Source organism: Eubalaena glacialis, chromosome 3 (genome assembly GCF_028564815.1).
Source record: "Eubalaena glacialis isolate mEubGla1 chromosome 3, mEubGla1.1.hap2.+ XY, whole genome shotgun sequence".
NCBI lineage: Eukaryota > Metazoa > Chordata > Mammalia > Artiodactyla > Balaenidae > Eubalaena > Eubalaena glacialis.
Window position 1 is genome coordinate 81,025,238 of NC_083718.1, and position 27,410 is coordinate 81,052,647.

The 27,410-nt window shown below is 40.8% G+C and overlaps 2 protein-coding genes and 1 pseudogene across 13 annotated transcripts in view; 1 reads left to right on the forward strand and 2 right to left on the reverse strand.

The window, feature by feature from the left end:
• DAP3 (death associated protein 3) overlaps positions 1-15,712 on the reverse strand; it is a 28,596-nt gene extending 12,884 nt beyond the window's left edge. Inside the window, exons 1-2 of one of the 3 annotated variants that reach the window (XM_061183342.1) lie at positions 15,495-15,712; positions 4,260-4,311 (exon numbers count right to left, since the gene is read on the reverse strand). In XM_061183342.1, the coding sequence (XP_061039325.1) occupies positions 4,260-4,301 (42 nt within the window). In that variant the 5' untranslated portion in view covers positions 4,302-4,311; positions 15,495-15,712. Of the gene's footprint in view, positions 1-4,259; positions 4,312-14,411; positions 14,749-15,494 lie in introns of those variants that run through there. The other 2 variants (XM_061183340.1, XM_061183341.1) reach the window with 2 other exon arrangements.
• On the reverse strand, positions 5,703-6,637 carry LOC133088122 (small ribosomal subunit protein uS2-like; annotated as a pseudogene).
• The window catches only part of ASH1L (ASH1 like histone lysine methyltransferase), a 208,041-nt gene continuing 195,600 nt past the window's right edge, over positions 14,970-27,410 (forward strand). For 7 of the 10 annotated variants that reach the window (XM_061183329.1, XM_061183334.1, XM_061183336.1 and 4 more), the window contains exons 1-2: positions 14,970-15,023; positions 15,486-15,625. The gene's annotated coding sequence lies outside the window, so the exon portion shown is untranslated. Of the gene's footprint in view, positions 15,024-15,048; positions 15,232-15,282; positions 15,626-27,410 lie in introns of those variants that run through there. The other 3 variants (XM_061183333.1, XM_061183332.1, XM_061183331.1) reach the window with 3 other exon arrangements.

Here is a 27,410-nt window from a genome sequence, read left to right on the forward strand (position 1 = left end):
TTTAGTTTTATGTAAAACAGATCCTTGTTATTATTTATAATTCTCTAAGTCCAATCACATTATTCATACTCTGAATCTGTTCCAGCTTGTGTTGCTATGTCTGGGCTCTGTCCCATATGGAAACAATTCCGTTAGAGATTGTTCAGGAGCACAGCTCAGCCATTAACAACCTAACTCAGGAAACTTCATTTAATGCTCTTGCCTACAGTGATGAATGGTGGCCAGTATTGTACAATTCCCAGCTGTCTAGTAATCCTAGTCACCTCAGTTATTAGGGGATTAGTGTAATGTTCCTATTTGATAGGTATAATTACACTCCTTGCAACAATTTTCTTGCTAGCTGTGCCCTGAAATAAAGAATCTTTCATTAAGGACGTGTAATGAGGGAGTGAGTAAAGCATCCAGCTAAGTGAATAAACTGCTCTACAGGCAAGTCAGTGAACTGCACATGGAAACCTCAGTACTGGGAAAGGTTTGGGGAAGAGGATGAGATTTCAGGAGATAAATCTGAGAAAATGTTAACTGGAGAACTCCCAAGCTGAGTTTAAGGATAACAGGCCTTGTGTATAAGTGAAAAGATGCCAGTTACAAGAGAAAGATTAGAGTATGAATCCAGTAGAATGAGGAAAACAGGGTTGTGAGAGATGGCTGTAGAAAGGGAGCTGCTCGCTAGGTCAATAGATAGTATGAAAGCTGCCTGTATTTATATTTAGTCTCACCAAGCAGCTTCATGAGTGCAGAAAATGTATATTATTTTTGTACTACCTCTCATAACACTTATACCCATTTAACAAGACCTTTGACTCCCTGACAACTTTTTAACTGGTATCTTTAAATCTTTGACTCTTCATCTTTCACAGTCCAGAAGATTTGTCCTCCCAAATAGGTTTAACCTTCAGCTAATCAAAAAGTTTGGATGGTTCCCTATTAATGTCAAAATAAGTCTCAAAGTCCTTAGCATGATAATTAAGGCCACTGCTATAAGTTCAACCTACTTTTCTAGTCCCACTCCTTTATAAACTCTATACTCCAGCCAGCCAACCATGCTAAAACATGTTATTCACTTTCATGCCTTTATATTTCTGCTCATTCTACTTCCCTTCAGCTTCCCTCTCTCCCTATTTAAATCTTACTCATCATTTAAGACTCACCTCAAATGTCATATCCTCTGTGAGGATTTGCCAGACACCTCCAGGCAAAAGCAATTATCTTTCCCTCTCTATAGATAGCACTTTCTTTGTATTGCATGCATTTTTACTCTGCCTTGAACTACATTCATGGCTTTTGTTAACTGAGTACCTATAAAATGCTAGGCAACAGAGTGTTATACACACATTATTTTTGAGCCAAGAATCCTAGAAGATAGGTAGAATATTATGCTGTTTTATTATGAGGGAAATCAAAGTTCAGGGAAGTTAAATAACTTTGTCTAAAGTCACAGAGTTGGTAGGTGATGAAACCAGAATTCAAATCCAAGTTTGTCTGACTCCAAAATCTTTATCCTTTTTATTGCATCATGTTATCTTACACACAAGTTTGTCTCCCATTTTAGGCCACACACACTTGAAAGAGAAGGGATCAGGTTTTATTCATTTTTGTATCTCCTTCTCCAAGTACCCCATGCACCACAAATACTTCATACTTGTGCCCTGGAATAAAAAAATCTTTCTTAGAGACATGATGAGATGGGGGAGTTTGTAAAGCATCCAGCTAAGTGAGAGTAAACTGCACTACACTGCAACTCAGTGAACTGCACATATAAACTTCTGAACCAGAATTTGCAATATTTAATGTAAAGTAATAGGGTAAAGTAATACAGTTGCTCCAACATTGTCTGCGAATGCAGAGACACCAATGTTTATCACATGTACTCTATACCTCCCAGCCTCCCTTGCAGAAAGATTGGGGTCACATGATTAGTTCTGGCTAATGAGCTATCAACAGAAATAACTTGGGTCAATTCTAGTCAGAGCCAGTTAAGAGTGGGTATAAATTCTCTTTTTTCCCCTGCTGTGGCAACCTTAAAACCTACATGCTGTGATGGCATCCCAAGATGACAAAACTGCATCCCTATGTCTATCCCCTCCCATATTTGCCTGTAAACCATTTTTTTTGGCAGCACTGCACAGCACGTGAGATCTTAGTTCCCCGACCAGGGATCGAACCCGTGCCTCCTGCAGTGGAAGTGCAGATTCTTAACCACTGGACTGAAAAGGAATTCCCTCCCTGTAAACCATTTTGGAAATATAGCAACATCAAGAGCAAAACAAAACATATACACACAACACAAACAATATCATGTGCTGAGTTAAGCCAATGAGAATTCAAGGCCTGTTACCTCCATAGGATCTGAACAATACACCCTACAATGTTCTCAATTCTACGGGAGAGAAAGCATCATGTCTCTAAATAAAGTAGCAGTCAAGTGGAAAATTAAAGATATTCAAGGACCACAAGGTGGTGCTATTTCTACAAGAAACCTATGACTTTTTAGTTAAATGTTTTTTGCAGCAAATTAAAAGCTAGCAAAATGGATTCCTTACTTCTTCGTGTTATATATGGCATCACCCAGCTAGTCTCTTGTCTCCAGGGAAAACAACCATATGTACAACTGCCTGTGCACCGTTCCAGAATGAAAATCATGCAGTTCTTGAAAGAAGGGCATTCACGAGCCTATAAAGGAGGTTACTCTAAACTAACCTACAAAAAGCATAAACTCTTCTCACTGACATTCCTCTATACTTTGGACTCAGGTCTTTCTTGTCTGCTATAAAGGAAGAAGAAATTGTAGCCTTTTAATATAATAAGTTGGGGCCAAAATCCATCCCTTTGTTGATCTTTGCTTTTTCATATTGTTTTATAAAAATGGGTTATTTTATGTACATAGGTTTGTCATGAATCCCTGGAAAAAAGGTGAATCCTATAAGAAGAAGGGTTCCTTTTCAAGGAAATCTAATCTGTAATTAAATGATCAGATGGAAGTGACTAAGACCTTCCAGCTCAGTTCTCATCCTTTAAGACATAACTCTCGGAGAATTTCCTCTGGACCCTACTAATCCAGGTTAGGTGCTTCACCATGCTATGACAATCATTTATTCATGATCCCACTACTGGACTTCGAGGTCCTGAAGAAAACATGGACCATAAAATGCAATACAGCACAGTGGTTAAGGCCACAGGCTTTGAAGTCAGACAGACCTGGTATCTAGTCTGGGTTAGACAACTTCACAGCGTGTTACCTCAGGCAAGTTACTTAGCCTTTCTAATCCTAAATTTCTGCATCTGTGAAACAAAGATATTATCTACCTCAGGGGTTGATCATGAAGATTAAGAGAAATAAAGCACTTAGCACAGTGCCTGGCACATAATGAATGCCCAACAAATAGTAACCACTGGGACTTCCCTGGTGGCACAGTGGTTAAGAATCCGTCTGCCAATGCAGGGGACACGGGTTCGGGCCCTGCTCCAGGAAGATCCCACATGCTGCAGAGCAACTAAGCCTGTGCACCACAACTACTGAGCCCATGCTCTAGAGCCCGTGAGCCACAAGTACTGAGCCCGTGTGCCACAACTACTGAAGCCTGCGTGCCTAGAGCCCGTGCTACGCAACAAGCCCACGCACTGCAAGGAAGAGTAGCGCCTGCTCGCCGCAACTAGAGAAAGCCCGTGCACAGCAACAAAGACCCAACACAGCCAAAAAAAAATAAATAAATTAAAAAAACATCAAAGGAACCAAATAGTAACCATTATTAGTGAAATGAGTCATCTTAGAATCCTGAGTATCTGCCATAAGGAAGGTGCTGAAAAACTATTTGCTAAATAAATGAGAGAATGAAGTAAAGCAACAGAATAGTCTTTCTTACATATGATTTTATTATTTTAATCAACTATCAGAAATCGGCAACTTATTTTTTTTTAAATACTTCATGAAGGGATGATAATCATTGACCCAACTGGAGAATAATAAAAGTTAATAAAGATAACTGCACTTAAGCTTATTTATCTCCTTTAAAAAATGATAGTTCTCCTATGATAGGGTAAATTCCCAAGCGCAACTATTCTACTAACACCTGTTATTGGATTTTTAGGGCAGTTGGGAGTGAAGTGTATGGGCAGAGAAATGGAATTGTGACTGTTCTTTTGAGCAAAACTAGTCAGCTGAAGTTCTCCAGAGCATTTTATTCTGGATACAATCAATCCAGAAAAGAAATCCACCTAAAGACAGTTTACACAAAGCACTTAGGTCAGTCAGGACTCACCTTATGGACCCTGGAGATAAGCCTTGTCATTCCTTTCAGCATTATCCCTGCACTTTTAAAAAAAAGTGAAAAGGTAAGCCACAACTGGGAAAAGATATTTGCACAATGGATTAGTATCTATAATAAATAATGCCTTTAAACTGATTTAAAAAATGAGCAGAAGACACGAACAGATATTTCACAGAAAAGGGAATACAAATAGCTAGTAAACCCATGGAAAGAGTTCAACCCTTATGACAAATCAGGGAAATGTAAATTAAAACCACCACAATGAGATACCATCCACAACCATCATATTGAGAAAAATGAAAAAGACAACAGCAAATGTTAAAGAGGCTGTGAAGCACTGGGAAGTTTCCTATACTGTCAATGGAATTATAAATACAAATATCTTAGAAAACAAATTTGACATTATCTGTAAAGTTGAAAATGTACATGTCTATGGCCCAGGTATTCTACTCCTTCGTATTTATTTTAGAAAAACACATATACATGTACACTGGGAAATATGTATCACAATGTTCATAGTAGTAGAATATGAATTATCAAAAACTGTAAAAAGCCCAAATGTCCATTGATAGAAGAGTGGATAAACGGAGATATGGTCATGCAATGGAATGCCATACAAAAATAAAAAGAATAAACTGCAGTTACATGTAGGACATAGATGGATCTCAAAAACTAATACTGAGTGAAAACTGTAATATACAGAATGATATAATTTATATGAAACTCAAAAACATAAATCCTAATTATCTGGAGAATACACATATATGTAATAAAACTGAAAGAGAAAGGCAAGAGAATGATAAGCACACATTTAGAATAATGCTTACCCTTAGGGAAGAGGTAAAGGGACAAGATTGGGGCAGGGCACACAAAGGAATTGTAATGATCTATTTCAAATGATGGATAATAGATATGAGTATTTATTATTTTTATACCATGTGTGTTATATTTATTCATTTGTATGTTGGAAGTATTTAACTAAAAAACCCTAATCATGTGGGAGCTAAAAAAATGTTTAAAATACTTAAATGCAACTCTCAATATTCACTAGTAGACAGCATAACTAAATCAAATCTCCAGGTAATCACCTACTTCATTTTGGCTAATAATTTTCACCTTTCTTACATCCAAAATCTTTAAAGCAGCAGCAACAACAGTGTTACACCTGTTTATTCAACAGTAACAACAACAACAGAGTCGCACCCATTTATTCAACACTTACTGAGGACCTATTATGTGCCAGGGCCTGTGAATAAGATGGTGAACAAAGCTGTTCAGTCCCTGACCCAACAGAGCTTATAGTATGGTTAAGAGATGACACAAACTCCTCTGAATTCTATCTCCTTTTAGTTTTCAAGCTTACTATTTCTCTTTTAGAAACTGCTTATTTTCCCATCAACCTCTTTCCATTTTAAGAGTTTGTGGAAGAACAGCTTAAGACCACTCAGTGGTTTTTCCTACTCATTCAGTGGCCTGAGCAGTGGGAGCTGCAAACCAGGCTTCAGTGGCAGGCTGAGCACTCCGGTCTTCAGTGGCAGGCTGGGCACTCCGGTCTTCAGCAGGGAACTGCTGAATAGGCACAGGGAGCACCTGCACACCTTCAGACCAGTCTGCCACCTCAGGTTGAGCAGCAGTGAACTCAGGAGCTGGAGCAGCCCATTCACCCTGAAATTCCTCCTTGGTCACAGTCTTCTCAGCTGCCACCTGCTCTTCCTTTTCAATCTCTTCAGGATCTCTGTAGAAGTAGAGATCAGGCATGACCTCCCATGGGTGTTCACGGGAGATGGTGCCATGCATGCGCAGAACTTCACATCAGACTCACTGAGTGAGCTCCCTTGTTGTTGCATGGGATGGCAATGTCCACATAACGCAGAGGAGAGTCTGTGTTACACAGAGTAATGGTGGGCAGGTTAATGTAAAAGGCCTCTGTGAGAGACTGGTCAGCCCTGGGATCAGTAACCACCAGAAGTCTCGGCTCCCAGAAGGCTGCCTGGATCGGGTTAGTGAAGCCTCCAGGAGTGAAGCGGCCAGCAATAGGAGTAGCTCCAGTGGCAGCAGCAAACTTCAGCACAGCTTGCTGGAGGATATGACACTGACATCAGCTGGGTTTTCAATGGCAACAATGGCACCAGCTGCCAAGAGAAGCTTCTCTCAGGTTCTCTTCAGATTTATCATGTAGATGCCATCACTGTTCCTTTTGTAGATGTACTGTTCCATTTGGAAGTCAAGGTTGGTGCTACCTAAGTGGGTTCCAGCTGCAAGAAATTTGAGGACATCCTCCTCCTTCATTTGCAGGACATCAAGGGCTCCGGACATTGTGAAAGTTTCCCTTTAAGTTACAATGGGAATCCAGAACAACGCCGTAGGGACCCCTGTCTGGGTAGCGCGGAAAAGGCAAGTTTACTTTTTAATAAAGATGCCAAAGCATTCCTTAATTCAGTCATTCAAAAATGTGTTTTGTGCTTTCACGTGCCCACACTATACAGACTACACAGTGGCATGGTCTCTACTGGCCTGCCTCACATTTACATGTGGGATTGCAGGGCTCCTTTGCTGTGTTTGAAAACCAAAAGTTCTAGAGCAACAGTTCCCAAAATGAGTTTGGTGAATACTAACCAGTCATAAAATGCACCAATGCTCTCTGGGCAAAGAAATTTGAAAATGCTATATAGTTATTCACTTCTTGAATAATTATAACATATGCACATATTCACACATTTAAAGGCTTTGGGGAAAACTATAGTTAAGAGACTTCATTTTAATCCAAATTTACTTGGCCTTGGAACCCTTGGAACTCCCGTTGTTGCAAAATACTATTAATAACATCCTCCTGGCTGCTAGTGGAAGGGCTGCTGCTGTGGAGTAAGGTGGTGGCTGTGAGCATGTGCCCAGGCGTGAGGATGAATTCTACTAGGCCACAGGCAGGGTTGAGGTCCCCTCTGTTCCCTGTTCTTCAACGGTTCTCCTTAGTTCTGCCTTACACTGCCTCTACTGCTGTCCACCACTGCCCAACGCCCACCACCACCACCTGCTGCCTAATCCAACTGTTCAGAGAAGAGCTAACAGAGCAAGTCTAAGACTGCTGTCCTTAGAAAGGCCTGCTTGCAAGGTTGCCCCTTAGCTGGTGTCTGGGAACTTGGATTTCAGGAGAGTTCCCACCACTCCCAGAACTGGTAAGAGTGGGTCACTGTGCCTCAACTATTTATACAAACAACATGGTTTACATTAAACACCTGCTTTCCTTCTGGGAGTCTGGAAATTTACTACATGCGAGGCTGATAATGACTATATGACCAGCCCCAATGAAAACCGTGGGCACTGAGACTCTGTTGATAGTTTCTCTGGGTGGCAACATTTCACGTGTTGTCACAATTTTTTGCTGAAGGAATCAAGTGTGTCTAATGTGATTCTACTGGGAAAGGACTCTTGGAAACTTATACCTGGTTTCCTCCAGATTTTGCCCAATGTGCCTTTTCCCTGTGCTGATTTTGCTCTGTATCCTTTTGCTGTAATAAATCATAGCTGTAAGTACGACTATGTGCTGACCTCTGAGTCCTCCTAGGGAATCACAGAACCTGGAGGTAGTTTTGGCAACCACTGACACAACCACCCAGTGCCCAACACCACCCAGTATCAATCTCTACCTTATACCCACCATCACCTGGCACCCAACACCACCATCTTTGACCAGCTCAATTTTCTTAACCCCAGTTCTTCTCAATCCTCCCCTATTTCAATTACCTCAACTCCCTGCCTCCAACACTATCCTCCCCGATCCGTGACCAGCTAACTCCCATACCAATTCTAACCCTCTGTATCAGCTGATTTCCAACCCTAAGCCCTCTACCCAACCTCAAGTTTCCCAACTCCTGAACTATTCAGGACCCCAATGCCACTCCAACAGGATCTGGCCTACCCAATCCTGCTCCCCAGATCTTCTCAATGTGCCCTGGTACAACCACTATTATGAGACAGCTGTGGGCTGCAGCTCTGGAAGGAGGTAGTGTCCTAGAAAGAGTGGGTGACATGGTCCTGAGGTCACTACTTCCTCCAGGTATGCCTGTGGTCATTGAGGCCATTACTCTGGCTATGTTTTAGAGATTATGGGAAATGCTGGTCAGGAAAATGTGACCAGCTTTCCATCTTCTATCCTGTCATCTTGTATCCATATTACAACATTGGGCCTACCAGCCTCCATCCTTGAACTTCTCCAATCCATCCTTTCCACTGAAGTCTGGCTCTTAAAACCCTTCAATATTTTCCTACTGCTTTTAAAGGTAAATTACATACACACACACACACACACACACACATACACACACGGCTTATATAAGAATAACAGAAGATACTTTAAGAAAAAAGGGGGAGCAGTGAATCTCAAAAGTCTGATCTCAAAGCAGACAATCCAGACTAAACCACATTTTCCATGTTCTTTAAAATACCTGTAAGTAGAAAAAAATCCTATTGACAGGCCAAATGAAAGCAGAAGAATGGAGTATTTGCTCATTCTACATTCCAAGACATATACAAATCAGGGCACTGCAAGAAAAAGGTTCAAAGCCACTAATACTATGAAAAAATTGAGTAATGATTTCTCCTTTCGGTTTTTTCATATTCTTTGAATGTTGATTTGCAGAGTACAAGTTAACCACATTGTAACTGGAAGGCAGATAAAGGACAGGTTTCCTATTAAAACTGACTGATGGTACAAGATGAAAAGAGTTATGGAGATGGATGGTGTGATGGCTACACAATAATGTGAATGTATAATATCATGGAACTATACACTTAAAAATGGTTAAGATGGTATATTTTATATTATGTATATTTTACCACCATAAAAAAAAAGGGAAAAAACAAACCAAAATAAGACTGATGGTTAAAATTAAAGATAAATAATTTTCTCAAGCCTTCTAGGAAGATGAAGAAAAAAATTCTCAAAGATATCATTAAAATACTTCTCTAATATTGTTCAACTGCCATCATTCTGAGACTCTACCTGTTGTCTATTTCTACTATTTCAAGGAAGAAGAGTCCTCCCTCCAATCCCAATCATTCTTTGTTTAAAGTGTGGATAGGGACTTCCCTGGTGGTCCAGTGGTAAAGAATCCGCCTTACAAGGCAGGGGATGCGGGTCCGATCCCTGGTCAGGGAACTAAGATCCCACGTGCTGCGGGGCAACTAATGCCGCGTGCCTCAACTAGAGTCTGCGAGCCGCAAATTACAGAGCCCACGCACTCTGGAACCCGCACGCCACAACTAGAGAGAAAACCTGCATGCCACAACTAGAGAGAAGCCTGCACGCTGCAACGAAGATCCCGCATGCCACAACTAAGACCCAACGCAGCCAAAAATAAAAATAAATAAATAAATAAATAAAGACAAATAATTCCTTAGTCTTTAAACCCTTTGAAGTGTTTTCAGGTACGCTTGTAAGGGACATTTACTCACTATTGTATTTAAAGTTCTGTTACTCTTCTGACAAAACTTTCTGGCTAGTGTTAGAGCCCTCTTTCTTTAAAAAGAAAAAAAAAAAGTATTGTCACATAGGCCAAGTGTACACTGAAAAGGAAGTCAGAAAAAGCCTGTACCAAACTTAGAAAGGTATCCCAAAGGCTATATGCTAACACTTCAGTGGTCACAAAAATCATAGATTATTTTTTAAATTAAACATTTACTATTGAGATATTTACATATTCACAGGCAAGTGAAAGAAATAATACATGTTCCATGTATCCTTTACCCAGTTTCCTCCAATGGTAACATCTTGCAAAACTATAGTACAATATCACAACCAGGATACTGACCTTGATACAGTCAAAATACAGACCATTTCCATCACTTTAAGGATCCCTCATGTTGCCCTTCTACAGCCTCCTGCACTTCCCTCCCACAACCCTCCCATTCCTTAACCCATGACAACCACTAATCTGTTCTCTATTTCTGTAATTTTTTCATTTCAAGCATGTTATATAAATGAAATCATACTGTATGCAACCTTTTAATATCGGCTTTTTCCATTCATCATAATTTTCTGGAAATTCATCTAGGTTGTATGTTATATGCATCAATAGTTTTTCTTTTAATCCTGAGTACTATTCCATGGTATGAATGTGCCTGTTTGTTTAACCATTCATCCATTGAAGGACATCTGGGCTGTTTCCAGGTTTTGGCTATTACGAATAAGCTGCAATGAAACATTTGTGTACAGATTGTGTGAAGAGAATCAAATTCTTCAGGTTAAGGTGATCTAGTTCAAGAACTGAATTAATGCTACAATGATCTGAATAATAATAATATTTTTCAGAAATAGGCTCTAAATTAAGCAATTTATAGGCACTGTCTCACAACACAATCCTATGAAGTAGATATTACATCCATGTGAAAATAGGGATGGATAGACTAACTTGCCCGAGGGTATATAGCCTAAAAGTGACAGTTCTGGAATTCAAACCTATGTTTGACTCTGCAGCCTTTGCCATTAGCCACTGTGTATATTGTATTATCAATTATGAAGTGCCTGAACATTTCCACTGATGGGGAACTCAAAAAGCAGTCCTGCTTTTATGGAAAGTTCTTTCACAATCTGAGGTGAAATGTCTCCTTATAGCTTCCATTCACTATCCCAGCCTTTCTCTTTGGTTTTACAAGCTACCTTCCATGTGATAAATTGAAGGTAGTTATGTCCCCTATTTTTTCTTTTCCAGGGTAAATGTCTTCAGTTTCTCAAAGCAATCATCATAGAAGTCCTTCATATTACTCAATACTCTTCAGCTATCATCTTTTTTTTTATAAATAAATCTATTTGTTTATTCATTTATTTAATTTTTGGCTGCATTGGGTTTTCACTGCTGCACACGGGTTTTCTCTAGTTGCTGAGAGTGGGGGCTACTCTTTGTTGTGGTGTGCGGGCTTCTCACTGCGGTGGCTTCTCTTGCTGCGGAGCACGGGCTCTAGGCGCACGGGCTTCAGTAGTTGTGGCACACGGGCTTCAGTAGTTGTGGCTCGCGGGCTCTACAGTGCAGGCTCAGTAGTTGTGGCGCACGGGCTTAGTTGCTCCGCGGCATGTGGGATCTTCCCAGACCAGGGCTCGAACCCGTGTCCCCTGCACTGGCAGGCGGATTCTTAACCACTGCGCCACCAGGGAAGCCCTCACCTATCGTTTTTAGATTTTATATTTTCAAGAGTAACTATTTTGTTATTCTATTATGGAAAATGTGTTGAGGCAAGGAATATGACTTTATTCGGAAAGCCGGCAGACCGAGAAGATGGCAGACTAAAGTCTCAAAATAACTATCTTTTTTTTTTTTTTTTCAATAAATAGAATCTGGGTCCCTTTCAGTTTATTTATTTATTTTTTAATTAATTAATTAATTAATTTATGGCTGTGTTGGGTCTTCGTTTCTGTGCGAGGGCTTTCTCCAGTTGTGGCAAGCGGGGGCCACTCTTCATCGCGGTGCGCGGGCCTCTCACTATCGCGGCCTCGTTGCGGAGCACAGGCTCCAGACGCGCAGGCTCAGTAATTGTGGCTCACGGGCCCAGCTGCTCCGCGGCATGTGGGATCCTCCCAGACCAGGGCTCGAACCCGTGTCCCTGCATTGGCAGGCAGACTCTCAACCACTGTGCCACCAGGGAAGCCCCTCAAAATAACTATCTTATCCGGGTTTGGATGCCAGTTTCTTTTATAGCACAGAGAAGGGGAGGAGATGAGGAAGTAAGAAGGCCATAAGTTTTGCAAATATCACCTGGAATGGCCAGCCTTGGGGAAGGGAGGTGTTAATTTCTTCTTTCTTTTAGCCATCCACAGGTGGACAGGGTCCAGATGTTTCCCTGAACAAAGGCACTTTGGTTTAACATTCAGGCAGAGGGGCAGGGTTCCCCGAGGCAGGCCATTATGTATAGACAGTATCCTTTTAGTGAACAAAAACAGCAGAAAGCAAAGGTTAAAGTAAAAGAAACAGATCCAACATGCACTGCTGCTGTAACAAATTACCACAAACTTGGTGTCATAAAACAACACAAATTTGTCATCTTAGAGTTCTGTGGTTTAGAAGTCCAAAATCAAAGTGTCCGCAGGACTGTTGTGTTCTTTCTGGATGCTCTAATAGAGAATCTGTTTTCTTGACTTCTCCAGGTTTTAGAGGTTGCCCTTTCATCTTCAAAGCCTACAACAGTTGGTCAAGTCTATGTCCTACTGCCTCACTCTGACACTGAGTCTCTGGTCTCCCTCTTCCACCTTTAAAGAACTCTTGTAATTACAGTGGGTCTACCAGATAATTCAGGATAATCTCCCTATTTTCAGGTTAGCTGATTAGTAACCTTAATTTCCTTCTGCCATGTAACATAATGTGTTTACTGGTTCCAGGGATTAGGACACGGACATCTTTGGGGGGAACCATTATTCTGTTTTCCATACCTTCCTTGGTTCAAAGAATTCAGGGTTCATTCATTCAATAAGGTCATTTTATTGAGCACTTAATATATTTTAGTCTCTGGTAGGCACTGGAGCACAAAAGAACTGAATACGATCTTATTTGTCTATACTTAGCTGACAATTCATGAATCAGTGCAGTTACCCAAAGCTAGTTAAAGGCAGAGACTGTAAGTAACTTTCTTTATATACAAGTGTAGTGGAATTCCATTAAAGGTGTTTTTCCTTTCTAGCATATGCAATTATGTTGCTAATGAGAAATTTACTATGAAGGCAACATGGTATAGTGAAAAAAGTTAAGTTTTTAAGAGACAGGCAAATTGAAGTCTAAAGACAGTTACCGGACTTCTTTGAGCCTCAGGCTCCTCATCTGTAAAATGGGGGTAAGATGATCTATTTCAAAGCGTTGTATAAGGATTAACCAGGAACACAAGTTCTCTTGGCATGGTATTCCACAAATGTTAATTCTCTTCCTCTTCTCATATTTTAAGTATCTAACATTAATTTCAACATTTCCATGACTTGCTTTGCACTAGACTACAAAAGAATATAATAGAAACGTTACACATAGTCCCTGCCCTCAAATTAAAAATGTTCTTGGTAGGGTAACACACCTGCATACATGACACAATTAAAGAAAGATCAGTGGCTCCTAAATGGCTCCATGAAAAAGTTGGGACTTAAGGTTAGGAAAAGCAAATATATAGTGAGGTAATTAAGGCGGATTTCCCTTTAAAAAAAAAAAAGCAAACAAATAAAACCTGATCCATATTTTGAAATATAATATGTTAAGGGGGAAATTTAGGAGTGTCTACTTGAACTTTAGAACTTGAATAGGCCTTTGAGATTAATCTAGTACAGTGATTTTCAAAATATTCCCAGATCCCTAGAAGTCCACAGATGTGAAGGAAAAGGGAAACCCAAGTGGATCCCTCACCTAATTTATTCGGCTTTACTCACTGGGTGAAACTAACGATTACTGGAATAGAAGAAAGTTTTGGAATTATCTGTGGATTTTAATAGTCCATAGTTCTCCTGAATTCAATCATCAAGAAAAAGTAAATGTTCATGCAGAGTTTTGCGAAACAAGTATCAGTAACCACGGAAATCTGACAGACCTAGTTTTGCACTGTTTTACCAACGATTTGGAAGAAAAGGACACAAACTACCAATTACACCCACAAACTTTATCAACATCGAGAGTACTGTGAACGATAACATTAACTCTCTGCACTTCCCCTGTGCCTAGGAGCTAATTCTACTATACACATATTTTATTATTTTACCACACACCAACCCTGAAGGCAGATTTGGAGTTAACTAATTTTTATGTTCAGTTTTTCGTTTCCTGTTGATAAGGAACTAAGAAAAATAACTTTCTGAAGGACACACAAGACATGGGAGATCGAGTCCAGACCTGAACTTGAAATATATGGTGTCCTTATCCTCTAACATAAGGCTGCCTAATGAGGTTGAAAATGCATCATCCATCCACGAGGTTTGTGTAAAAGTGCACAAAAACATCATCGCGTATAGACAGTAGTGTGAAATTCGAAAATCTAAGCTGGGTTTAAAAAAAAAAAAAAAAAAAAAAGGAAGAAAGAAAAAGCCGACCACTGAGCCGGTTCCTTCTTGGGTCCTGGGTCCGCAACACAGAGCCCGGAGGGAAGCCCCCTAGGAGGGTTGCCGGTCCTACTATCCTCACTCCCTACCTCATGGAGGTTCGGAGTCCCGCTCCTTTCCCTCAGGGGTACAACCCCCGTGCCGGTTCACTTCCTCACCGAGAGTCGTGGACCAGCTCTCCCGACCCGGTAAACCGCAGACACCGTCAAGGACCGGCTCCTCGGCGATCGTCCCGCAGCAGAGACTCAAGCTCGGGTCGTACGGCAGGAAGCTGCTCAACGCGCAGCCGCCGCGGCCTCCAACCACCGGCCAACGGAGGGGCGCTAGGCCGCCCCCAACCAGCTCACTGCGGCCGGGACGAGGCAGGGGAAGGGAACCGCGGCGTCGCGGCGCCGCGGCCAGCGAGGTAAGTAGTCATAAGTGTCTATCCGCCACTCGGGGTAACTCCTGTCCTAACGGCAAGCTCTGCCCGCTTCGCCTGTCGTTTTCTCCCCCGCTTCTGCAGCCGACAGGAATGGAACAGTCCCGCGGGGGGATTGTGGGAGGTGCACGCGCGAGGGGCGGAGGGTTTGTTGGGGGGGGGGGCCGGCGGAGGAGGAGGCGGCGGCGGCAGTGGCGGCGGTTGGTGGCAGTGGGGGCGGGGAAGGGGGTGAGGAGAGGAGAGGAGGTGGAGGAGGAGGCTTGGGCTCTCGCTGCTGAAGGTACGCGTGAGGGCCCGCGGCAGAGCTGGCTTGACAGGGGCCAAGGGGAAGTGGGGGACTGTGCGAGGAGGCGCCCCAGAGCGAGTGCGTACTGGCTGGCGGGCGCGCAAGGCGGCCGAAGGCGGTGGTTGGTGGGAGCAGCGAGCGACGAGCCCAGATACACTCTGGCGCGTGCGGGCGGCCGTGCGCGCTCCGCCGCCCGAGTCGGGTGAGGGGGGAGGACGAAGGGGGAAAACGCGAGGAGGGAGGAGTGGGAGGTGGGGGGGCACGAGGCGCCCTTCGCTCCCTCCCTCCCAAGGAGCTGCCGCCGCCGCCGCTCTGCCGCCGCCGCTCCCGCCGCCATTTTGGGTTCGCTTTGCGGAGGGGGAGACGATCCTCGTCTCGGTTGCGGGACCCGCCTCCCCTCAGTTTCCCCCGCTTAGCCCCACGCCTTTCCCCTCTCCTCTCTCGCATTTCCGCCAGTCCGCTCACCCGCTGGCCGCCTCCTGACAAGCGGGAGGGATCCGCTGTAGACCAAGGGAAGCGGAGGAGCCTGGTGGCGGCCGCCCCCTCTTCCCCACTTCCCTGCACTCTCATCTCTCTCGGCCTCGGCCTCTGACACGGTGAGTAGAACCGCCTGGGGAGGCCTTTGGGCCTAGGTACTCCCTCAGCGACTTAGTCCTTGGCTTCCTGGGAGCTACTGTCATCTCCCGGACCTGGACCTCCGGGAGAGCGGTGGTAAGGATGGGGGAGGGGAGAGTAGGGAAGGGGATCCTGAGCTTACCGGGAAGTCCCTCCTGGCGGGGGTGAAGGGGTGTCCCTGACAGGCGGACTCCTGGCTTGGGGGAGGGGGCGGGAAAGTAAGCGAGTGGAGGCGGAGTCGGCTGTGCCCCTGACAGGTTAGTTTGTTGTGGAGGTAGGATTGGGGCATCCCCCATAGTCCTGTTTGTTTCGTTTAAGGGGTAAGAGCGGCAGGAGGAAAGATCTTCTGAGGGTAGTTTACCTGTACGATCAGATCTGTGGTGTCCCTGACACGCTGAACTGTATGTAGGAAGGGTAGAATGATCTCAGTGTTACAAGTTTAATAAATGTTACTGGCTAATTTGTGCATTGAAAGACATGGTTTTGGTCTAGAAGACAGATGGTATGTTGGTGTATAGCGGCTGTGTTGGTGTGTGTATGCGAGGAAGGAAAGTGTTCCGGAAGAGTTTGCTTGTATTTGTATAAGTGTAATGGAGTTCCACTTATAAGTTAGCTTATTTTAAAAATAAAACTTGGGGTGTTCCCTGCTGGTTGATAATGTGTGTGTATTTTAGGGTTTGGGAGTGCCTTAATACTTGCTGGGAAAGAGAATTCATGGCAGTATTTTAGAAATACAGCATGTAAATGTGGGGTCAGGGATGGGAGAAACTTGTCATAGCCAGTTATTCTTAAGAATAGTTTGTTCCTTAGAATAGAGTGAATTGTGTAGATGTGAAGGCCCAGAACATTTTTACTTGAACAATTACTATGAGGGTATAAAGAATGGATGCCCTTCTTGTTGATCTGAGTTTCTATTAACACTTTATAATGGAATAAAGCTTTTTTATTGTTCAGAATACTCTTGCAGTTTGTTTGTGATCCTAAATAAATCTCTGTGAAAATGGTGGGATGGGTGTTTCCTCCCATTTTACAAAATAGCAAATTGAGGCATAAAGAGATAATTTTTCCAAGGTCATGTGTTAAATTGGTGACAAACTTGGGTCTATAACAGATATTTTGACTACTAGTCCAGTAGTATATTCACCATACCATGGCGTCTCAGGAGGTCTTTGTCAGGCAGATCTGAGTTTATTGGAAAGATAGGGGCATATTGACTGGTTGGATGGTATTTGGTAGAGATCAGTTGTGTCAGACAGAACATAGGTTGTCCTTGCCAGGTTAGCCCGTGAGAAATGGGTATTCCATGACTGTATTACTTTCTGTTTATGGAGGAGGCAGAGCATTTCTGACACTTTAGCTTGTATGTTTGAGGGAGGCATGTTTAACTGGTACCATAGCAGCTGCATGGGGGCCGACAGCTTAACTTTAAGGGAGGATCTTCTTTCATTCATTCAACAAATATTTATTGAATAACTATTCAATAAATGCTCCCTGCCTTGGGGCGGGAATAATCAAGGTGACCCTGTTGAAACAGCCTGAGTACATATGAGGGGATTTGTCTTGACAGTGATAAATATTGAGACAGTGATACATATTGAGTCGAGTGAGGCTCACAGGTCAGTGTGGAGTTGAAACTAGAAAACCTTCCTAAAAAGCCTATTCAGTTTGGAGGGAATTTAGATCTTCCAGACAGTTTACTATGGAAGGATACAAGTGTATTTAAGCATCTAATAGGGTGGCCAGTTTGTGGTACAGTGTGCCGCCTTTTGCATTTTCTTTTGGCATTTCCGAGTAAACTGTTTTTGGGATCTGGAATTGTTGATATATGTGCCTGTGGATATTGGAACTTTTTGGCTTGGCTGAAGAAATTCTTCCACAGGCTAATTTTGTACTAAGGATCCCCTCTATGAATATGAGGGAAGAATACTTGAATTAAGCCAACTTAACTATTTCTCTGGAAAATGGAATGTTTTTGATTTGCTAGACTAGTGGTTCTTAAAAGTTTTTTGGGGTCACTTATTCTTCTGAGAATCTGATGAAAAAACCCTCACTGTAGAAAATGAGCATGAGCACAGTCGCACAAATTATGCATACAAATTTCAGAAACTTAAATTGTAGTGATGTATTGATAGAACCAATTTATATTCAGGTTTCATTTAAAAGCCTTTTTTTTTTTAAAATAGTTTTGTTTGGGGGTAGAGATGTTGGTACGAGTTTAAGGTGAAAGGTTCTTTGACAGTGTTTGAGCATGCTGACGATAAGGAGAACTTTAAGATCTTTGTTTTTTATTCTTTATTCTTTGCAGATTGATTTCTCCAGTGTTAATACATGATTCTGAATTAGGTGATAAGAGAATATAACACAAATGTTTATAGCTTTATTCTTTTTCATTATAATAATAATTTGTATTCTCAAACTCATCTCTTTCCAGTTTTGCATTGGGACTGAGGTGCTTTGAAGCTCATTTCCTGGCATTTATCTTAGTTATAACAAACGTTATTGAGTTATTTTTATGCAGGGGACCCAAAGATGAATAATATATGGCTTCTGTCCTTGAAGCTGTTCTAATCCTGTTGAAGCTATGAATTGCGTGATAGTGGGGGCTTTCTAAAGGGCAGGGTGGATTGAAGCATTTTCCTAGAAGTTGAGATTTCATGACTTAGTTGCAGAGAGGTTTTGCTATTATTCTTAGGAAGTTACAAAGTCTTCACATTCTGTATGCAACTTTGTAGCTTAAAAAATGTGTTTTAATATCATTTGATATTTTGGGCTGAAGGAACTCTGGTTTGAAAAGGAGGCAAATGTTGGTAGCATTCCTGATCTTGTCTTGGATGTATTTCTATAGCGAGTTTATGTAAAAAGGTCTTAATGTCATTTTGGATATGCATGTATCTAGACAACACTTCTGGGATGAAATCCAGTAGCTATTTGACAGACTACCCATGAATCTAGTACTGAAAATTAAAAGTAATTACTGAATTTTTAAAGAAAAGAAATTCAGAAAGGTGTTTTAATAGTACAGATTACAGGATTCAGTAAGATAATGGAGATATCTTAAGAAAAATGGTCTGATTGTCTCTTTATTGTCATGTCCTCTGTGTAAGAATGTCATGTAAATTTGTGAAAAGTTTAATACTTTCTGTAATTTTTAACTTGGGTAGTAGGTTCATGGTTTTTTTTTTTTTTTTAATATGTCATATATATGTGTGTGTAGTGTGTCTATATCTGTGCATATGCATAACATATGTATATAGTCTCCTATAATGTATGAGATACTTCACAATTTAAAAAAACAGTGCTTGCAATAATTACAAAAAATACACAGGATCTTTAAGGATCGAGAATAGAAAGTGATTTTCATGTCTTATTCTTGAGTTGTATTCTAAAATATGGAGTATAACTTCCCTATATCTTGCTAAGCACTGTGTCTTCATAGTATTAGCAATACCACTTGAGGCTTTATTCTAAGCCTTCCATGCCTTACAAATAAAGAATCTGGACACATTCAGTCCTGCCTAAAATGATCTACCTGCACACAGTGGAAAAGTTTTACCATATGTGTAGGTGGTGCGTCTCCATTAAATAATTTCATATTCTTGAGTTATGCATGTTGATCTGAGTCTATTAAAGGTAACGTAACACCTTATATTACCTTATATTATAATCCACTGTGAGGTCCACTTTGTGCCAGCCTTTCCAGAAGCATGAGATATCTTAACCCTGGCTATCATAAGAGAGGGAAACGAAAGTAGTTTTTGTTTTGAGCTATATTGCTAGTCTTTTTAAAAAGATCATCTTTCTTTAAATTACTTGTAATTTATTTGGTTTATATTCTTTCGTTTGGAGAGGTTAGATTTTCATACTTACGATTTGTCATCTTAGTTAATGATAACTGTCATTTCATGGTTTAGAAATCACTTTCTTAAAAAAAAAAAGAAATCACTTTCTTAGTGACTGTCTCATTGGGGGTGTTGGTGGCAGTGTGATTTTTTTTTTTTCCTTCTGTTTTTCGGCCACGCCACCCAGCTTGAGGGATCTTAATTCCCCAACCAGGGATTGAACCCGTGCCCCCTGCAGTGGAAGCTCGGTGTCTTAACCACTGGGCCATCAGGAAGTCCCGGCAGTGTGATGTTGACACAACATAATAAATTATGGCTTCAAGTAATGATGAAATTTAACTAATAATCTTATTGCTATTTCAGAGTTCTGTTTCCTTCATTGAGCATCTAACTTATTTATGTTTGAAGAGTATATAAAATTTTATTTTTAGCATTAATAGTTTTTGCTTTCCATAGTTTTTAGTCATTTGCTCTCAGACATATGCAAGTTGATGACAGGGGTGTATACTTTTTTTTTTCATTTAATTTTGTTCCTTTTTTTGAGTGTGGAACATTTCTAACATATACAGAAATGAAAAGAATAGTATAGAGTTCTCATGTACTTAACATCCAGCCTCTGGATGTTATACTAGCCTCTCTTCCTCCTCCCTCGCTTTGCTTATTTTGAAGTGAATCTTCCAGATGTTATATCATTTCATCCATAAATTCAGTGTGTACATTCTTTTCACTCTTAAATGGGGAATTATTTCCCCATAGTTAGGTTTATATAACTTTTTAAATAAACTATCTGATGATAGTTGGAACTACACTACTCATACCAAATACTTCCAATCTGTATTACCTGTCAATAGGAATTCCCTCTGCAAACTAAAAGAAATGAGCTGAATAGAAATTTACCTCACTGCCTTTAGATGTTTGCATTGAAGAATGCAGTTAGTTGCTATGTTTCCTAGAAAAGTTTATCAGCTTTGTTCAAACACACGAGTGAGAAATAATGTCTCTTAGTTCTTTTGTTTGTTTTGTTTTTTTAGTCATAGTGACAAGATGCTAAAAACATTTTCTGGTTACTCTTGGTTCCTCTTGATTTTCTAACGGATCTAGTTACCACAAAGAAATCAGATGATACTGGTGATGTTGAATAGGAGCTGAAATTGGTCTAAAATCAACTTGCTTTTTAAAGAGAATGAAATACACCTTGTTTTGATTTTTGAAATTCTGTTTGTGGATGTTTGAAAATACATATCAAAAAAACCCACCAAAATACATTTCATTGCTTAAACTGCTAAATATGAACCATGTTACAGAGCATTGTTATGATGAGTAGAAATACTGTAGAAAAAGAAAGTAAATATTCCTATTGAGTTATGAAGATGAAACAGAGTATAGAGATTTGAAGTGGTTGCTAGTAAAGTAGAATATAGATGTATATCCTTTCCTTCCAGAAAAGGCTGACAGATGAATGTGAATTCCATCACTAATGAAAGTTTGGTCAACTTACCTTTTGTTATTTCTTATGTTATAGTCCCACAGTAAATAAATCATGAATCTTTGACTTAATCTTCTTGTTTTACATTTTGTTCTATCTTTTCTACACTTGATACCAAATCACTCCTCTCATTCAGTTTTATTTGTCCTAAGACCACAGGTGGACAGTGTGTCAGATTATAAAGGAGCTATATCATGGCTTCTTGGTGTAAATGACATTGAGAATGTGGTAGAGACATTCCTTATGATAAGGTTTCTTAAATTCAGCACTGCTGAAAATGAAAGCCCTAGAGTTTAAATAGTAACATTTAAAGCTTAACAGGGCTTAATGGAGAGAATTTAAAAGATTGTCTTTGAAAGAAAAACTGCTAATTCTGACATTTGAGAAAATGGGAGAGTGAATTAATCATGTATAATCATTATTGGTTGAACAATATTTTATATATATTATATATATATATATATGAGGATACAAAGATTGGAGAATAAGAATCTCAAACAAGTAGAGAGTCCATGTATATGATTGATAACTAAATGATAACACAAGTTGGAAAGTTAAAGTTTAGATGCAGAAGCATATCAAAGAAAAAAGAGCAATCACCTTAAAGCTGCAATTAGTTAGAGATTTAAGTTAATTATAAAAATAATTCTGAGTGTGTGTTTAACTTTAAGGGGGAAAAAACCCTCAAATGTAGAGCAAATCAGGGTTTAATTTCTTCTGAACAGTAATTCTTCTGTTTGTTCATTGATTCATTCATCATTCAGCCAACTAACATTTTTTCAGTACTTGCTCCATTCGCATTTCTGTGCTTAGGTGTTGCGACAAAATTAGGATTTTTTTTTGGTTTGTGTTTTGCCTGAAGCGAGTTGTGAATCTAGTAAGAGGAACATCATGTTAACAAACTTAACATATGATGTAGTACATTTCTCCCAGGTAGAGAGGGGAGAAAGTTATTAAGTCTGTGGGGAGAAAGGAAAGGTTAGGGATGGCTTCTGACCAGTGGGAAGAGACAGGTTTTAAAGGATAAATATGCATTATTCAGTAAGGTATAGCAAGAGCATTCTAGGTAGAGGAAGGTCATCTGCAAGGGTATGAAAGTGAATATAACATAGCAGAATGAGTTCAGGGGACTGTAATTTGAATCACTATAGAACTTTCCACCCATTCCCCTATGATTTCCTGTGTCTTCAGTGCTATATAAGGTTGGCCTTTGTGCTTAGAGATCATCAGAAAAATAAAGATGGAACTATGTTCAGTACACTGTACTTACACAAAATAGTATATTCTTACAGTTAAAGGTAATTTTAACAAAGATTCAAATCAAGAAAATAATTGGTTCTCTTGTAGTTACTCAGAAAATTTTTACTAGAATACACTCCTTCAGCATTTTAGTTAATCGGGCCTTGTCTACAATAGTTACCCAGCCAAATAAAATAATGTATAATTGCTTTTCTTAATAATGAAAAATCTCCCAGCCTCCACATTGGTATATTTCTCCTCAATTTGTTGCAAATTTCAGATAGTGATTAAGACTGTGGACTCTAAAATCTGATTGAGGGATTTTCCTGGCAGTCCAGTGGTTAAGACTCTGCGCTTCCACTGCAGGGGGCACGGGTTCAATCCCTGGTCGGTGAACTAAGATCCCGCAAGCAGTGTGGACCAAAAAAAATCAAATTGAGTAAGCTCAGATTCCAGTTTTGCTACTTACTGTGTAACCTTTAGCAAAATACTTATGGTCTTTGGTTTCCTTGACTGTAAAATGATGACAATACTTATAGCAAAGGATTGTTGGAGGATTGTATGAGATAATATGTGTAAGTTCTTAGCATAATTTATGTCATGTAGCAAGTGCATAATACAGATTTGCTGTTATTTCATTTCCTGAAAAGAGAAATTTTTTAAGGAAAGCAAATGACATCCCTTATATATATTTCCTATAGGAGGTAAGAATATGTAAAATACATTTGTGAAAGTGTGTATAAACAACTTACTTACATGTATACATGTTTTTTCCTGATTCTCGGTTTATCTTATTTTCCTCACATGTGAATTCTACTTTTGTTTTTTTCCACTTAACTCCAGGTTAGGCGTTTGTGTTTGGCTTCATTTTACCTTCTTACCAAATCAAGGATTTGTCTCCAAAGTGAACAGGAATATATCTCACTGTGTGAATATTTTGGGGTGGAGAACCTTAAGTCTTTGAACAGAATTGGGTTTAGTTATGACAGTTCTCTTTTTTTTTTTTTTAATTATTATTTATTTATTTATTTTTATATTTATTTTTGGCTGTGTTGGGTCTTCGTTTCTGCGTGAGGGCTTTCTCCAGTTGCGGCAAGCAGGGGCCACTCCTCATCGCGGTGCGCGGGCCTCTTCACTATCGCGGCCTCTCTTGTTGCGGAGCACAGGCTCCAAACGCGCAGGCTCAGTAGTTGTGGCTCATGGGCCCAGTTGCTCCGCGGCATGTGGGATCTTTCCAGACCAGGGCTCGAACCCGTGTCCCCTGCATTAGCAGGCAGATTCTCAACCACTGCGCCACCAGGGAAGCCCGACAGTTCTCTTTTTAAAGCTGATCACGGGACTTCCCTGGTGGCGCAGTGGTTAAGAATCTGCCTGCCAATGCAGGGGCCACGGGTTCGAGCCCTGCTCCGGGAAGATCCCAAATGCCTGGAGCAACTAAGCCTGTGTGCCACAACTACTGAGCCTGCACTCTAGAGCCTGCGAACCACAACTACTGAGCCTGTGTGCCACAACTACTGAAGCCCACACGCCTAGAGCCCGTGCTCCGCAACAAGAGAAGCCACAGCAATAAGCCCGCACACCGCAACAAAGACCCAACTCAGCCAAAAATAAATAAATAAAATAAATAAATTTATTTTTTTTAAAAAAAGCTGATCAGTATTTCCTTTGATTTTTAGGAGCCCAGTGTAGTCTTCTAAAGCAGAACCCATCTCTTTTATTAAACCACCTCATTTGATTGAGAAAAAAGACCAACGTGTATTCACTGAGTGATTATTATGTGCCAGGCACTAGGATACGGTCACGAACAAAATAACGTCCTTGGGCATTTTCCTTTTCCTTCTCCAGGACAAGATCTTTCAGTATTGATTTAACATATTGCTACCATCATATTACATGTGGTTCAAGCAAAACTCGTTCTTAAGGTATAGTATAGATTTCTTGGGATACGTTATTTTATGCCAGAGCAAATCATTTCTAGGAAAAAATCTCTAAATCCTGAGGAATCTTTATTGTGTGCCTATGTTTTATCAAGGCAGTCCATTGGACAGTTAGGCCTTTGGGGTATCAGTGGATTAAGTCCTTTGTTCAGAGTCAGATAAAAACCAGCATTCTGCCTCCTGTGCCTTCCAACAGAAGGCATTCAACAAATATTGATTGTATACAGTTGGCCCTCCGTATCCATGGGTTCTGCATCTGCGGATTCAACCGACCACAGATTAAAAATATTTGGGGGAAAAGAAATTCCAGAAAGTTCCAAAAAGCAAACATGAATTTGCCTCATGCTGTCAACTATTTATATAGCATTTACATTGTAGTATTTACAACTATTTATGTAGCATACACATTGCATTAGATATTATAAGTAATCTAGAGATGGTTTAAATCAGCAGTCCCCCACCTTTTTGGCACCAGGGACTGGTTTCATGGAAGACGATTTTTCCATGGATGGGCTGGGGATGGTTCAGGTGGTAATGTGAGCAATGGGGAGTGGCAGATTAAGCTTTGCTCACTCACCCGCTGCTCATCTCCTGCTTTGTGGCCTGGTTCCTAACAGGCTGCGGACCACTACGGGTCTGTAGCCTGGGGGTTGAGGACCCTCGGTTTAAAGTATAGAGGAGGATGTGCTTAGGTTATATGGAAATACTATGCCATTTTGTATAAGGGACTAGAGCATCCCTTGGGTTTTGGTATCTGTGAGGGGTCTTGGAACCAACCACCTGCAGATACCGAGGGAGAACTGTACTTTATGCCAAGTACTGTGCTAAACCTGGGGGATAGAGCAGAGAATAATGATAGTCAAGAATCACTGCCATCATGGTACTCACTTTCTAGTGAGCGGTAAGATAGATATTGTATAAATGGATGTGATGTCATAGCATTCCAGTGATAAGTGTTTTGTTTGTTTACTATTTATTTATTTGGCTGTGTTGGGTCTTAATTGCAGCAAGCGGGGTCTTCGTTGTGGCATGCAGAATCTTTTAGTTGCGGCATGTGGGCTTTTAGTTGTGGCATGTGGGATCTAGTTCCCTGACCAGGGATCGAACCCAGGCCCCCTGCGTTGGCAGCACGGAGTCTTAACCACTGGACCACCAGGGACGTCCTTCAGTGATAAGTGTTGTAAAGGAAATGTAAACAAGGTAAGGGGATGTTAGGTAGTTAGGGAAGTCTTTTGAGGCAGTAGTATTTGAGCAGAAATCTGAATGATACGAAGGACCCCATGAATCTATCTGGGGTATAAGCATAAGTGCTGAGGCAGTAGTGTGTTTGGTGTATTTCAGAAATGGGAAAGAGCTGGAACAGAGTAAACAATGTGGGGAAGAATAATAGAAAATAGGGAGAAGAGGTAGCCAGGGCCTAGATAATGTAGGGACTTTTAAGACTTGACTAAGTGTCTAGGTTTTATTCTGGACTTGATAGGAAGCTATTGGGAGGTTTTGAGCAGGGAAATGACTTGATCTAATATATACACTTTGGAAGGCAAGGGTAATGCAACCAGAGTGATCAGTTAGTAGGAGGTTGTGATATATGAGGCAAGAGATGATTATGAGTTGAACCTAAAGTGTTATCAGGGAGATGGGTTTGGGGATATATTTTGAAGGTAGTAGGGAGGATAACCTGGATTGGATGTGTGGTCTGAGTAAAAGAGTAAGTCAAGAATGATTCCAGTGATGGCCTTAACATTTGGATACTATTTACTGAGATGACGAACACTGGGAGAAGCAGGTTGCAGGAATGCAGATATTAAGTTTGGTTTGGATATACTGACTTCAAGTTTTCTATTAAATGTTTCTGGTTGAGATATTGAGTAGGGCAGTTGGATATGTAAGTCTCGAGGTTGGGGCAAATGTAAATTTGGGAGTTGGTCAGTGTAGAGATGCTGTTTAGAGCCATGGGACTTCATGAGATTACCTGGATAGTGAATGTAGAGAAGAGATGAAGTTCTTGGACTGAGTTGTGGAGTATTCTTGACACTTACTAAAAATGCCAGGGTTGAAAGAATCTTTTGATAATTTTAGGGATAATACTTTGCTGACTAAGAAAACCTAGCAAGTACTAACTAGTCAAGACGTAGAGACAAAAATAAAATGGTTGAGGAACAAATTGCTATTCTTTTATCTGTTAAATAGCTCTTTGTGTCGCAGAGTTCAGAACACTCATTTTATGTGACATTAAGAACCAGAGTGCCTATTTCTACTTGGTTACTCTGAAAAGATGGCCAGAATGGTCATTAGCTTCCTAGATATCCGTTGTGGAGGGCAACATAAGGTAAAACAAATAAATACAAGTTTATGAAGTAATGAATGAGGTGTCAAAAGACATGAAGCTGCTTACTCATTAACATGATAACAATTTCTAGCTTTGAAAATTTACAGAGTAAGAATGAGATCAAGCTGTCTCCTAATTTCTTATGTAGCCTATCATTGGGCATTGTTATACCTTTCTTTTATTAAGCTGGTTTTTCATCTGTGGACTTAGTCAACATATCTAACCTCCTAGAATACATTTGTAAGATGTAACTAATACTTGTAACTATTAGGGGCTTAATATCATTTAGGTTGACTTATTGCATTTTGCAGGACATGTTTTTCTGGATGTGGGTAAGGATCTATTAAAATATATTTGAGGTGTCAGAAATTGGAAGGAATAGAAATAACAGACAATAAAAGCAATCACAGTGTATAGGGTTTTTTGTTTTTTGGTTTTTTTTGGCTGCGTTGGGGCTTCATTGCTGCGCGTGAGCTTTCTCTAGTTGCAGTGAATGGGGGCTACTCTTCGTTGCGGTGCGCGGGCTTCTCATTGCTGTGGCTTCTTGTTGCGGAGCACGGGCTCTGGGCAGGCAGGCTCAGTAGTTGTGGCTTGCGGGCTCTAGAGCTCAGGCTCAGTAGTTGTGGCACATGGTCTTAGCTGCTCCACGGCATGTGGGATCTTCCCAGAGCAGGGCTCGAACCCATGTCCCCTGCATTGGCAGGGGGATTCTTAACCACTGCGCCACCAGGGAAGTGCCTAGGTTTTTTGTTGTTGATTTAAAAACCTATCAGGAATCCTCTTAGCTAATGCATGAAACATATCCTCTTGCTTGAGCACATGACTTCACACTTGCCAATCCACCTCTACCATTAGGAAAATGTAGGGCCCATCTGTTGAATTGGCACTGTGCCTAAAAGGCTGGTAGTTTCGGACTTTGTCAGTCCAGGAAAAGGA